Below are 15,754 nucleotides of genomic sequence, written 5' to 3' on the forward strand. Positions count from 1 at the left end.
CCTCCCTCCCCAGTATTAAATTCATTGGTGGCCAGTGCGGCCCCCCCCTCCCCAGTATTAAATTCATTGGTGGCCACCAATGAATTTAATACTGGGGAGGGGAGGGCCGCACTGGCCACCAATGAATTGAATACTGGGGAGGGGAGGGGGGGGGGGCTGCACTGGCCACCAATGAATTTAATACTGGGGGGGGGGGGGGTCCGCACTGGCCACCAATGAATTTAATAGTGGGGAGGGGAGGGAGGGGGGCGGCCGCACTGGCCACCAATGAATTTAATAGTGGGGAGGGGAGGGAGGGGGGCGGCCGCACTGGCCACCAATGCTTTAATACTGGGGAGAGAGGGAAGGAGGGGGGGCGCACTGGCCACCAATGCTTTTAATACTGGGGAGGGAGGGGGTGGGCCGCACTGGCCACCAATGCTTTTAATACTGGGGAGGGAGGGAGGGGGGTGGCCGCACTGGCCACCAATGCTTTCAATACTGGGGAGGGAGGGGGGAGCCGCACTGGCCACCAATGCTTTTAATACTGGGGAGGGAGGGAGGGGGGCCGCACTGGCCACCAATGCTTTTAATACTGGGGAGGGAGGGGGGCGCACTGGCCACCAATGCTTTTAATACTGGAGAGGGAGGGGGGAGCCGCACTGGCCACCAATGCTTTTAATACTTGGGAGGGAGGGAGGGGGCCGCACTGGCCACCAATGCTTTTAATCCTGGGGAGGGAGGGGGGGCGCACTGGCCACCAATGCTTTTAATACTGGGGAGGGAGGGAGGGGGGGCCGCACTGGCCACCAATGCTTTTAATACTGGGGAGGGAGGGAGGGGCGCACTGGCCCCCAATGCTTTTAATACTGGGGAGGGAGGGGCGCACTGGCCACCAATGCTTTTAATACTGGGGAGGGAAGGAGGGAGGGGGGGGCCGCACTGGCCACCAATGCTTTTAATACTGGGGAGGGAGGGGGGGCCGCACTGGCCACCAATGCTTTTAATACTGGGGGGGGGAGGGAGGGGGGTCTGGCCCCCTGCTGCCTGGCAGCACCCGATCAGGGGGCTGAGATCCGCACAATTAACCATGCAGGTGCAGCACCTTAGGGGTTAATTGTGCGGATCACAGTCCCCCGTAAGAGATTGGGTGCTGCCAGGCAGCAGGGGGCAGTTATGTACACAGTTCTAAGTATATTCTAGATTGAAGCTATCACCATCACCATGGGAACGCCTTGAGTGAAAACTCAGATCTGAAAAAGCTGTTATGCAGACGGATCCGCACTGAACGGATACCATCGTTTGCATTTATAGGTGCGGATCCGTCTGTGCAGATACCAGACGGATCCGCACCTAGCGCAGGTGTGAAAGTAGCCTAAAATAGGGACTCCTGACTTTACATTGAAAGTCAATGGGGGATGGATCCGTTTACAATTGCATAACAGTGCGTCATCCACAGATCCCCCATAACAGTGCCATCCACAGATCCCGCCCCCCCCATAACAGTGCCATCCACAGATCCCCTCATAACAGTGCCATCCACAGATCCCCCCATAACAGTGCCATTCACAGATCCCCCCATAACAGTGCCATCCACATATCCCCCATAACAGTACCATCCACAGATCCCCCCATAACAGTACCATCCACAGATCCCCCCATAACAGTACCATCCACAGATGCCCCCATAACAGTGCCATCCACAGATCCCCCTATAACAGTGTTATCCACAGATCCCCCATAACAGTACCATTCTCAGATACCCTCTATAACAGTGCCATCCACAGATCCCCCCATAACAGTGCCATCCACAGATCCCCCCATAACAGTGCCATCCACAGATCCCCCCAAAACAGTGCCATCCACAGATCCCCCCATAACAGTGCCATCCACATATCCCCCATAACAGTACCATCCACAGATCCCCCCATAACAGTACCATCCACAGATCCCCCCATAACAGTACCATCCACAGATGCCCCCATAACAGTGCCATCCACAGATGCCCCCATAACAGTGCCATCCACAGATCCCCCCATAACAGTGCCATCCACAGATCCCCCATAACAGTGTCATCCACAGATCCCCCCATAACAGTGTCATCTACAGATCCCCCATAACAGTACCATTCTCAGATACCCTCCATAACAGTGCCATCCACAGATCCCTTCCATAACAGTGCCATCCACAGATCCCCCATAACAGTACCATTCACAGATCTCCTCCATAACAGTGCCATCCACAGATTCCCCCATAACAGTACCATTCACAGATACCCCCATAACAGTGCCATCCACAGATCCCCCCATAACAGTGTCATCCACAGATCCCCCATAACAGTACCATTCTCAGATACCCTCCATAACAGTGCCATCCACAGATACCCTCCATAACAGTGCCATCCACAGATACCCCCATAACAGTACCATCCACAGATCCCCCCATAACAGTACCATTCACAGATGCCCCCATAACAGTGCCATCCACAGATCCCCCCCATAACAGTGCCATCCACAGATCCCCTATCACAGTGTCAGCACTACTGTTCTAGCGCCCATTTTTAAAACGGGCTTAAAGAGGACCTTTCACTTGTATAAGCTATGTGAACTGAGTATGCTGCCATATAGAGCGGCGCCCGGGGATCTCACTGCACTTACTATTATCCCCGGGCACCGCTCCGTTCTTCCGTTATAGGCTCCGGTACCTTTGCTCCTTAAGTTATAGTAGGCGGGTCTTCCCTTGTCCTGTGGGCGTCTCCTTCTCCTAGGCTGCAGCGCTGGCCAATCGCAGCGCACAGCTCACAGCCTGGGAGAAAAAAACCGGGGATAATAGTAAGTGCAGTGAGATCCCCGGGCGCCGCTCTATATGGCAGCATACTCAGTTCACATAGTTTATACAAGTGAAAGGTCCTCTTTAATGTCTAGTTGTATATATCATGCAAGGGTAAACTCATGGCTCAGATTTGGAAGCTGTATTAACTACTCAATCATATTTTTCATATAGCTAGAAATATGCAAATATTGCTAAAACGTAAAGTATACGAGCACCTCTTAATTAATGTGCTGGATCTCATGTCATTGCAAGGCCTGTCAACCCCTTAAGGACCAGACCAATTTTCCTTTCTACCTTCCAAAAGGCACATTCACTCATTCAATTTTTCAATTCGCTGTGGGAGACAAGGTGAACAAAAATAGCATATTGCACATACTGCACCAGTAAATAATTTTCAGAAGTGGTGATGCCCGTTATGTTTAGATTTTAGTTATTTGTATGTGTAAAATTGGGATTTTGTGTAAAATTAGATTTTTATTTTATTTTTGTGTTTATTTTTTAACCTTAAATTTTTTTTTGCCTGAACTTTTTAGTCCCCTTAGATTGCTTTTACCACAGACAGCAAAGGAATACTATTGCAGTCTACAGGATCCTGACCACTGCCTGTGAAGCTGTGCCTCTGACATAGCTTTCCAGGCAGTTTTCTATGATAGGACTGGGAACCTTCACACAGGGCTCCGATCAGTAGCTATTAACAGTGGTATCTGAGGACTTAAATGACCAAGATCTGTATAATCTCCAATCCCGTTAACCGTCAGCTGGTGTCAGATGTATTACAACGTCAGCCCCCGCCATGTATGAATTGAGTTCAGCATCAGTCCTCTTCATGAAACAACTTAACACTTATGGTGTACATGTTAATGGGAACCTGTCAAAAACTTTATGCTGCCCTCATTGAGGGCAACAAAAAGTAGAAACAAACACACTTATTTCAGTGGTCTGTCACTCACACATGGGTTAATACTAAGTGGCTGTAGAAATCATGGGCCTTTGGGCATGAAAAAAAGAGTAACAGATGCATGGTTATTCTTGAGAACCCTCTCTCCCCTTCCACCTGCTGATGATTCGCAGTCTTCTCCTTCGTTTTCTCCGTAGGAGAGACCTGCCAATCTTCAGCAGGTAGGTGGGGAGAGCAGATGATCATAAACAAACGTGACTCTCCTCAGGCAGTTGTGACTCTTTTACAGGCCTGTGCTGCGATGATTATAATACCGGGTTGAGAAAACCACTCACCCATGATTGAATCACCACTGAAATCAGCTTTCTGTCGCTGCTTTATACTAACCTCATTGAGGGTAGCATAACATTGATGGCAGGTTCCATTTAAGGGGTCAAGATTGGTGTATAAAACAGTGATCTTTATAAATGGCGGCAATTAAGTTTAGTAAAATTGTAGAATAATTACCTAACATTTGGTCGAAAGTCCCCATATTCTCCATTTTAATTTTGTTTTCATGGGCACAATGATCTTGATTCTTCCTTAAAGATTTCCATTTAAAACTTGGGTTCGGTTTTCTAAAGGTTCTTGCTTTAAGTGTTTGCTCTTGGTTATTAATATACATCTTCTTGGTCAGAACCTGATCATCATCGGATGAAGAAAATGCTTCTATTGTTTGAGAATTTCTTTCTGCATCTCTATTTTCATGACACTGTTCATATTTTAGGTTTGAAAAATGTGATTTATCTGAATTTTTTTTATTTGGTATTGGAATATCATCAGACTCATCACTGTCATTACTAGAGTCTGTTGCTTGGTGGATACTGGATTTTTCAGACTTTGGAAGCATTCTTCTTCTTCTACTACGGACTTGTGTAGGAAAGACAATGTCATCACTTTCCTCTGAACTAAACCTGGGTTCCACTGCTGTACGTTTGGCTTTAGTAAACTTTGTCTTACTTTGGACTGAGGAGTCTGAGTCTTCCCCAGAATCAGGTGATATGCTCCAGTAAATTTTGTTGTCTTCATGGTCTTTATCAGAACTCAACACACAGTTCTGAATAGTCAATGCTTTGGTGTCACTTAAATTACTGGTGGAACTTTTGGAAAGTTCATCCTGCTTCTTGGGGCTTTTTTGGAGAAGTGCTGAAAGTCCACATTGCTGCAGTGTAAGTTGCTTTCCATTTTCAGCTTTTATAGAGATTTTATGGCCTTTTTTATTTTCCCTAATATCATCATCGCTATCACTACTAAAATCAAAAGCCTCTTTCTGAATCTGTTCATTTGAATTCACATTCATGGTTTTCTCACCACCATCAGCAACTGCCTCCTGCAAATAGATTACAGTGTGTAAGCAAACATATTCTACAAAGCCAAAAGCCCAGAGTCTACAAATGCCAAAAATATGGGAGTATACAAAATCTATATTTGTTATATTTAGAACATATTCCCAGTTATAGATATGGAGATAAAGGAGTAACCCAACAGGGTTTAGCCCTTAGTAAAGATTTTTAGCAACCCCAATAAACATAAAATACAAAAAAAATATTAAACTTAAAAAAAGAAAAAGAAAAAAGCATATACTATTTTATTTATTGCAACATGCTTCCCTTGTCATACTATTTAGCATGACAGCATATTGAAAAATAATTAAGATATTTAGCAGCATAAGTGAACTGGTAACAGCATCAGTACCTCAGTAGTCCTGAGAACAAGAAAGCATAAAAGTCTTTACATCCAAGTGCTTTTTATTCAGTGATGTGTCCTGGCATGTAGTATGATTTACCGCATGGAATAAATTCATATTCAATGCACTCCTCCAACTTCTTAAGTTATATGACTTTTTAAACTAAAGAAATACAGGGCCAGAACACTACATAACCAAGCTATATGCAAGGAAAACATACAACAAGGGTGGACCAAAGGGTCAGCGATCTAGAGGCCAAAAATGATGGTGATAAGTAATAGGCATGTTCTATAATGCTTTTGCCAGTAAACTCTTTCATGACTTCATGCAACTGAAGCAATTGTGGCAAAGGGCATAATATTTCATCAGTATGTTGCAGGCTAGTTTGATATTAAAACAACCTTCCATTATTTTAAAATGTGAGACGTGTACTGTATATGAAATATATTCCCCAAAGCAGAATGTAATAACCAAAGTTTAAATAATTTTAGCACAGTGTGTAATGTCCCATGAGGCATTACATCATTAAAACCTTGCTATATTTCACAATCTAAGAATACCAATATGTTACAATGGTTTTGGGGAAAAGCAAATCAATTTGTCTCATTAGCAGGAACTCTTCACCTGTAAGGGGCTGTCCCCACAAATGAAGAAGACTCACATGTCCGTACATATAGCCTGGCCCTGACAATCTGAAGTCTGCAGCATTGCTCAAAGTAGCGGAGCAGACACCGAAGCTCAAATTCGGCTTCAGGACCAGTGACTGTGCTCACGCTGCTACCGGAAAAATGGTTTTAATGATGTAATGCCTCCCTAGTCTTATACTTTCACCTTTTGTGTTCTAAAAATAATGCTTTCATCTAAAGAAAACTACTTTTAAAGTTAAGAGTAAATAAGGAGAAGTGCCAAGGTACTAGAATTATGCTGAATGTACTCTTAGGGGGCATTCACACGACCTTATATATTTTGTGGATCTGAAAAACACGGATACTGGCCACGTGTATTCTGCAATTGACAGATTAGCAAGTCCTGCCCTTTGTTAGAAATGCCCAGTCTTGCTTGCAAAGGGGACAAGAAAAGGGCATGTTCTATTTTTTACAGGGCTCCGGAACAGATAAATGAATATGGACGGCACACGTTGAGCTGCCCACATCTTTGGCAGCACCATTGAAATGAATGGGTCTGCATCCGATCCGTAAAATAAGTGGACCGAAAATAAGGTTGAGTGAATTCCCCCTTAGGGTGCTGCCAAACAACGAAAAAAATGCACCAAAAAATGCATATTGTTTTTGCAACAACATACTGTGTTTATGGTGCATTTTCTTCCAGGAAAAGACAAACACAAAGCGAAACTGAATTAATTACAAAATAGAGTCACAGTTTATTTAATGTCTAAAACATGCCCCCCAATACCTGGGTCTCTCAAATAGATTATACTTACCCCGCTCCCTGGAAATTGCATCGCTCCTGATCCCTGCATGGCCGCCGCTGCATCTCCCTAACACGCGGATCAAAACATCCGGCGACACGGGGGAGCAGCCAATAGCAGGGCACAACAGAGACGAGGCTCCCTACCGTCACCCGCGAGTCTCTCTTTGCTGGACACAATGCTGCTAGTCTGCGTTCCAGCTGGCCCCTGAACTACCAGTCAGAAAATTAATATCTGACTTCTATGGAAGACTGTTGTGTACATGACCTAACATAATATAGTAACATAGTTTATAAGGCTTAAAAAAAGACGTCTGTCCATCTACACTCGAAAAATAATAATATCGCTCAAAAGTTCATTTATTTCAGTAATGCAACTTAAATGGAGTGGCATTAATGCAACTTAAAATTATAATATTGTGATAAGGTTCAATATTCTAGGCTCAGAGTGTGACACTCTAGTCAGCTAATTAATCCATATCCCCTGAGCAAAGGGGACCTGAGATTGTGACTTTGGGGTTTCATAAGCTGTTAGCCATAATCATCCAAATAATAACAAATAAAGGCTTGAAATATCTCGCTTTGCATGTAATGAGCCTATCTCATATGTTAGTTCCACCTTTTAAGTTGCATTACTGAAATACATGAACTTTGCACGATATTCAAATTTTTCGAGTTTCACCTGTAGTTCAGTCTGTTATCCTGCAAGTTGATCCAGAGGAAGGCAATAAACCCCCTGTGAGGTAGAAGTCAATTTTCTTCACTTTACAGGAAAAAAAATCCTTCCCGACTCCAATAAGGCAATCAGAATAACTCCCTGGACCAACAACCCATCTCTAGTAACTATAATTATGGTATTATGGTATAACTATTAATTATGGTATTCCTAATAGACCAAAAACAGGAAAGGTTTGTTCTGATTTCATGTCAGATATTGAGAAAAACATGCATATGTGTCTTTTTATATAGTGTATGTAAACTTCTGGTTTAAACTGTACATCCAGGCCCCTCTTGAATTCCTTTATTGTACTCACCATCATTACCTCCTCAGGCAGAGAGTTCCATAGTCTCACTGCTCTTACCGAAACGAATCCTCTTCTATGTTTGTGCACAAACATTTACACAGGGGGGTGCTGCCAACAAACAAATAACGATGTTTGATGCCCCATGAAAGATGCAGTTACCGAATGAAACAAGCCTTTGCTCATTCTTTGGGGTGTTTTGCGTTACCTTTACACAGGACAATTATTGCAGAAAAGCATTTGTACAAACAAACATTCGTCTTCAGTAATTGTTCTCGGCCCGTGTTAGGCTACTTTCACATATGCGTTTTTGCCTAATCAGGTAGGGATCAGCAAAAACACTTTTGTTTTTGATAATACAACCAGCTGCATCCATTATGAACGAATCCGCTTGGAGTTGCTGGAAGTGATGATGAATGTTGATTCAAGGATCTCTTCAACTGCCAGTAAATGGTCAGGAAGGAACACTCCCACTGCGGCAAACTAGAGTCCATTTTAATGCCACTTTACTTAGAAAGTTGTGTTGGAGATTTAGCAATATCCAATGAACCTCTTGTCCTTTGCTTATAGTAAGGGCTTAAGCAATTTAAACTGTGTTTTCCATAAATGACATTTACATAATTTGCCTACAAGGTCAGCAATAGATTTTCTGTCCACTCAACAATGGGTTGAATTGTCATCTCAAAAATGAGTTTATGTTGTACATGTCAATGCTCATCACTACTGACTCCAACACATCTGTTTATTACATTTTCTGGAAGCCTATGTCATTCCCCTTATGAATGTTTGTGAAGACTGAATAAGCCATTTAATGGAATTCAAAATTGTATGCGGAATATGTTAACAAATAACTAAACAATGTCATAAATTGCAAGGGTTTAGAGTAAAAGGCTGTTTGCAGAACTATTCATATCGGACTGCTAGATATGCCTCGTTCTTTCCAGATCTACCAAACATCAACCACACATTAGGCCCATAACCTGAGCAGCTGTAGACTTCTGTCTTTATTTTCACCAGAAAAAATGTATCGGGCCGGCATGCCCCTCCCATGCCATGCCCCTTTTCGGAAAGTGGTGAGGGTGGCGTACAAATGCAATTTGCAACAAAATTTTGCAGTGGCTGAAAGGATTAAATGCTATGGGCATCTTTGACATGGAAAAAAATGATGTTTACATCTGTTAGTGCAACTTTTTACTCAAGGTAATCACTAAGTGTCATACACATAAGTGAGGTAGGGGGCGGCACAGCCACACAAACAAATCGCACTGCTAGCCAACACGACTCCCATTGCTGATGAGGACACACAGTAGCGGTGGTGCACAGCTGAACGTAGCAGGTAGAGTGCATATAATCACAAAGTAGAGGAAGAAGTAAACAGCGGCACTCACCAGTGTGTTGAAATAATGCGGTTTATTTCATAGATAAGCAGGGGGCGGACAATTCTCATGCACGCATCAAACAGCGACGGCCGTTTCGCGCTACATGCGCTTCCTCGGGCTGTGCGTCACTGCGTGCTTTCGCGTCACCCTATTAAATGCCGGTCCGGTCCGTTGTCATGGTGATAGACAACAAGATTGCGTCTGCATCAAAGGGTTGAATAAAATACAAAAATGTGTAAATGTAACAATACAATTATAAGCAATGAGCAACATACTTATGCATGACAATAAATATGTGCTTACAAAAAGGGGCTTAGATCGTTCCTGTCATTCAATCCAAGCTCATCCAGGGCTTGCGTCCGCAGGTTTCACCTGGCTTCCCTCTGCAGGAGGAGGCGGTGTCTATCCCCTCCCTGCAGAGGGACAGATACAGTCTCCAACCCGGTGAAAGAGATACAGTCAATGTTACCTCCATGAGCGTTTCTTATATGATCTATCAATCTCGGGCAACCCTTACCTGTTTTAATACAGTTGAAATTCTCCCTCCCTCTTTCGAACATACACCTGATGGTCTTTCCAATATAAAATCGCCTGCAGGTGCACAGCAGTAAATATACCACATACGTGCTCCGGCAGTTAATGAAGGTATTTAGAGATGTCCCACAGAAAGTGGTCCGCACACAGGGGGAGCTACCACTGTGTCCTGACCCTGCAGGCTTTCAGATATCTACTAAATTTAACAAAGAGGAGTTAGGCTGCTTTCACACTAGCGTTCGCTGGTCCGCTCGTGAGCTCCGTTTGAAGGAGCTCACGAGCGGACCCGAACGCAGCCGTCCAGCCCTGATGCAGTCTGAATGGAGGCGGATCCGCTCAGACTGCATCAGTCTGGCGGCGTTCAGCCTCCGCTCCGCTCGCCTCCGCACGGACAGGCGGACAGCTGAACGCTGCTTGCAGCGTTCGGGTGTCCGCCTGGCCGTGCGGAGGCGTGCGGATCCGTGCGGATCCGTCCAGACTTTCAATGTAAGTCAATGGGGACGGATCCGTTTGAAGATGCCACAATGTGGCTCAATCTTCAAGCGGATCCGTCCCCCATTGACTTTACATTGAAAGTCTGGACGGATCCGTACTAGGCTATTTTCACACTTAGCTGTTCTATGCTAAAAATAATGCAGACGGATCCGTTCTGAACGGAGCCTCCGTCTGCATTATTATGAGCGGATCCGTTCAGAACGGATCCGCCCGAACGCTAGTGTGAAAGTAGCCTTAGCTTGTCTGGAATTTCTCACTGGGATGGATACCACTGAGGAATCCTCAGGTGATCCTCCTGCAGATTCATTTAAGGGTGGAGTTAAATCCACCTTTTGCCCCCCCATGCCCGCCGGCAGTAGCATCGACATATTCCAACATCAGGTAATGAGAGATATTTGGGCGGTTATATACTCCACTGCCCAACATCAGCATAGAAGAGCAGAAAGCCTTGCAGTGGCTCCGCTCTCAAGACGATGTGGTGGTAAAGCCGGCGGACAAGGGGGCTTGGATTGAATGACAGGAACGATCTAAGCCCCTTTTTGTAAGCACATATTTATTGTCATGCATAAGTATGTTGCTCAGTGCTTATAATTGTATTATTACATGTACACATTTTTGTATTTTATTCAACCCTTTGATGCAGACGCAATCTTGTTGTCTATCACCATGACAACGGACCACGCCGGCATTTAAAAGGGTGACGCGAAAGCACGCAGTGACACACAGCCCGAGGAAGCGCATCTAGCGTGAAACGACAGTCGCTGTTTGATGCGTGCATCAGAATTGTCCGCCCCCTGTTATACCTTATCTATGGAATAAACCGCATTATTTTGCATTATTTCAACACACTGGAATAAACCGCATTATTTCAACACACTGGTGAGTGCTGCTGTTTACTTCTTCCTCTACTTTGTAATCACTAAGTTTCAGTCTGTAACCTTCCTTCATTCATCATCAGATCCATTGACAATCATTTTACAAACTGCTCCTAGCTTCAGACGTTTGTCATGTGGTGGTGTCCTTCCCAGTAAAACATGATGGGATTTGTGTGTCCAGGCTGCTGCTGTCTTCACCCTACTAACTTCCTTGAGTGTGCTCTCCTCCATATCTACAACTTGTCTGAGCCGTCCTCCTTGGAACCTCTCCACTGTGTACAACCTCCCTGCTATTATCTCTGAGAGAAGGGAAAACAGAGAGACCCATTAGATACCAAAGCAGAGCTCTGAATGATTTCAGATTCTTCAGGATCTCCAGCTAGGGGACTGACTTGGTAGCCTTTGGTAGGAAGTTTTCAATGAAGATTATTTCAAAAGCTGCTTCATTTTGTGTTTAGGAAAGGAATGAACAATGATGTTCTTGCCTTTAAAACAGTTAAAGCAATTTCAACTCGATGATATTCCCTTATTATCTATTGGTTTATTTTCAGGTCACTAGCATAGCCATTTTTATTTGACCCTTAACAATTAGATGACCATAAAAGTCAGAACAGCTCTTTTTTTATCCTGAAAAGGGAATAAAGACTAGACTATACTTCCCGTAAAACCATGATATGTGTTTGGACAGAGATGTGAAGAAGTTTATACATCAATAAAGAAAACAAATCTACCATTGTGTTTCTGCAGAAGATGACAAACGCATAGTCACAATGTGTTCTTTACTACATCTACATGATCACAGCTTGGGACTTACAGGATTTATTCTATGCCAGTGACTCACTAGGGTGAGGTGGTAAAACTTGATCTGTCCATATATCAAAACTAGACTAAATATCCTCACACATCTGGAAATCTGGCAGAAAGTTACATTGGTCGAAGGCAATGGCAATATTGTCATCTGTTTTGATTTCTAGTGAGCTATATAAATGTGTGTATTTAGCTTGTGGCACAGACACATCGTAATGATCAGCGGGTGGTAAAATGGAAGAGATGCTGTGAACAGAACACATGAAAGAAACTCTGAACCAAAAATGCAACTTGCCATATTTAAAAGAGCTAATAATGCCATCAACAGCTGCATAATCGAAAAGCACTAGGATTCGAAGAAAAGAGAATCTTGAAATTTTTATAAATAAAACGGTTTATAAAAACTGTAACCATCTAACAGCATTCAGATCAAGAAATGTAATAAGGCAATGTATACAATTCAGTCTGCTGTGGCTATATCCCAGTGCAATATTATCAGGACTACTTTGCAGTTTATTGGGGAAGTAATTAAAAAAGCCATTAAAGTTGATGTTCAAATAAGCATATTATACTGAAACAAGAGCCATAGACTTGGTGTGAATTTTAACCTGCATTTTTTTTCCTTAGAAAACTATGAATAAATATAAAACAAACAATCACAATTGCAGTATACATGCACAGACAAAATCAGGACAATCAGTGAAAATATCCAAAGAATTGGAAATGGTGCATAATACAAAAAACAAAGTTCCTACCTTTTAGATCATGGTTTAACAGTGTTTTAAAGGAAAAAATACACAAAGGACAATGCCTTTTCACATGATAATACAAAAGTATACAGGATGAGCAGGCTTGCTTCAAGCTGTTAGTTATACTTCATCATAGGAAACCTGGATAAAAGTCATGGCCGTAATTAAAGACCCCATAGGTATTGGGCCCATCACCTACCATGAGCAATTTATAATAAGGGCAGAGTCTTCTTATGTGACAAAGGCACCAGGTCCAGGTACAACTGCTACCATTGTACCCCTGGGCAGAAGATGTTTCTCCGGTGTTTAACCACCATTCATTTTTTTCGAGTTATGGTATTTATACATGTAAATACCAGTTGTATTCTGGTGGTTATGACTAAAAGATGATTTATTTTATTCATTTAGATTTCGCTTTACTATGGGCTTAGGAGTCGAGTGGCTGGGGTCCCAATTTTCGCTGCATCAGAATGGTTCCTCAGTTCTTTCTGTACCTCTCATTGATAATAACAGAGAGCTACTTCACCAATAAAACTGATCAAAAAGTAGCTACTGGGGTGGGGACCATGAATGTGTCAGATGGAAACACCCCTTTAACGTTGCATATTCTACTGAATGATAGCCTTAAATTATAGCAGTCAGCAAGATAAAGTATGGTATATGAAGAACTAACTTGGCTGATCTTATATAATGTATTGCTCTGTGTTGCTTTATGGGAGAGTTTACTTGCACAGTCTGTAATGTTGAATTTTAAAGAATGCTGAGGTCGAATGTTGCCTTTAGTTCATACACACATACAAAGATAAATGCTTACCATCTTAGTATCATCAGAACTTGACTGCTGACCTAGATACATTGTGGCACTTTTTAGTCCAGCTTCCACTTGACCTTCACGCTGATTCAGCACATGTAAAAAAAATTCACAATATAATTTGTATCACCTCCATTTCATCGTTATTTTACACAGTGATGTACAGACACACCAGCACCAATGTCAAGCTAAAGTCTGTCCTGTCAATTGGCCATGCTGTGCTGTATCTAGCACACGGCTTGAGGGAGCGTTGGAAAACTGAGGCCTTCTCTCTTTTGGCAACGCAATACAAAGTGTCAATTCAGTTGACTTTCCAAAAGAAGCCAGTGTGTGTACATGAGAAATCACACTATACCTGGCCAACATATGAGTTGTATTCTGCATTGTTCACCAGTTTCCCTCTCCAGGCTCTCTTTCTAATTGTCAGTTTTCCCTGAACTCCGCTCTAGAGTAGGCTATGACGTCACCTATACACTGTACACAGAGAAGAGGAGATCCTGCTCCCCATCTCCCATATACATTCAGAAACAAGAGCAGCAAGCATATTATACAGCAGTGCAGAGTAGTGCAGCCATGAATCCAGGACTGGGATGAGGAAATATAACACTGACTAGATGCTGTGTGCCCCCCCCCCCCTTTTTTTTGCCTCTTTTTGTGGCAGCTTCTTCTTTCTCCTCCCCTCCCCATAGACTTCTTCAGGCAGCAGATGTAATCTTATTCCTCAGGAAGCTGAAAGCCAAATTTTACCATTGAATTGAGAGTCAGTGATCACCCCAGTGATTGAGGCAGTAAGGAGAAGGAGAGGAGGAGTGGAGGAGCTGACAAATTGGTATATTACAATGTTTTATATTTTTCCCTGTACTATAGATATAGGATCATATGATTAAAACAACATGTACTCTTAATGCACATGATACATACCATGTTGTATATTTAAAACACAATACAAACACAGCACGGTGGCTCAGTGGTTAGCACTGGTGAACCTCCCTAGGTTCGAATCCGACCAAGGACAACATCTGCATGGAGTTTGTTAGTTCTCCTCGTGTTGTGTGGGGGTTCTCCGGTTTACTCTCACATTTCAAAAGAGATACTGATAGGGAACTTAGATTGTGAGACCCATTGGGGACAGTGTGATGCTAATGTCTGTAAAGCGCTGTGGAATATAGTAGCGCTATATAAGTGCATATATCAATAAATCATTATGAAATACTGAGTATACTCCTATTTGTATGTATGCAGGCAGCATATACAATATTACGAAGAAAGGTATTTTAGACCAAATAGATAGTGGCACGTAAACTAACTTACTTATAAATTGTCACCTTGGTATTATTTGAAGATCATTTTTTGTACATTTATGTAGATTTAAAAACAGAATTTTTTGCAAAAGGTTTACCAAAAGTAGGTCTCAATCAACTTAAAGTGCATCTGTCAGCAGATTTGTACGCATGAAACTGGCTGACCTGTTGCATGTGCACTTGGCAGCAAAAGGCATCTGTGTTGGTCCTATGTTCATATGTGCCCACAGTGCTGAGAAAAATAATGTTTTAATATATGCAAATGAGCCTCTAGGAGCAATGGGGGTGTTGCCTGTTCACCTAGAGGCTCTGCTCTCTCTGCAACCCTCTGTACTTTCATTGACAGGGCCAGGCAGTGAAAATACCTGGTCCTGTCAATCAAGAGAGGGTGTGGCAGTTGCAGAGAGAGCAGGGCCTCTAGGTGTAACTGCAATGCCCTCGGTACACTTAATTTCCTCAGATACCTTCAGCTGCCAAGCGCACATGTAACAGGTCAGCCAGTTTCATAGGTACAAATCTCCTGACAGATGTCCTTTAAGTTGATTGAGACTTTTGGCAAACATTTTACAGTATGTCCATAATAACCTCATACATAACCTACAACAACCCAAATGCAATACCTCACTCCTCAACCTGCCACAAACTATACAAAAAAAGAGAGCAAGGATGTATCAAGATAAAAAATCTCATTTTATTCAATCAAATGACATAATACAGGTAAGAGTAAAAAGGGACAGGACAAGAAGACTGAGCCACTGTAGGGCTCTACAATGTGGAGAATCACATTTGGGGGTGAGTGTAACCATGTACAGCAGGTGACATAACAATTTATGGTTGCACTCACCCCCAAATGTGATTCTCCACATTGTAGAGCCCTACAGTGGCTCAGTCTTCTTGTCCTGTCCCTTTTTACTCTTA

General features: G+C 43.0%; 1 protein-coding gene across 4 annotated transcripts in view; it reads right to left on the minus strand.

Moving 5' to 3' along the window:
* Window positions 1-15,754, minus strand: part of ERCC6L2 (ERCC excision repair 6 like 2) — a 163,355-nt gene that overhangs the window by 48,912 nt on the left and 98,689 nt on the right. For 3 of the 4 annotated variants that reach the window (XM_044286635.1, XM_044286637.1, XM_044286636.1), the window contains exons 16-17: window positions 13,539-13,619; window positions 4,217-5,078 (exon numbers count right to left, since the gene is read on the minus strand). In XM_044286635.1, coding sequence (XP_044142570.1) covers window positions 4,217-5,078; window positions 13,539-13,619 — 943 coding nt within the window. Of the gene's footprint in view, window positions 1-4,216; window positions 5,079-9,326; window positions 9,466-13,538; window positions 13,620-15,754 lie in introns of those variants that run through there. The other variant, XM_044286638.1, reaches the window with a different exon arrangement.

This window comes from Bufo gargarizans, chromosome 3 (genome assembly GCF_014858855.1).
Source record: "Bufo gargarizans isolate SCDJY-AF-19 chromosome 3, ASM1485885v1, whole genome shotgun sequence".
Lineage (NCBI taxonomy): Eukaryota > Metazoa > Chordata > Amphibia > Anura > Bufonidae > Bufo > Bufo gargarizans.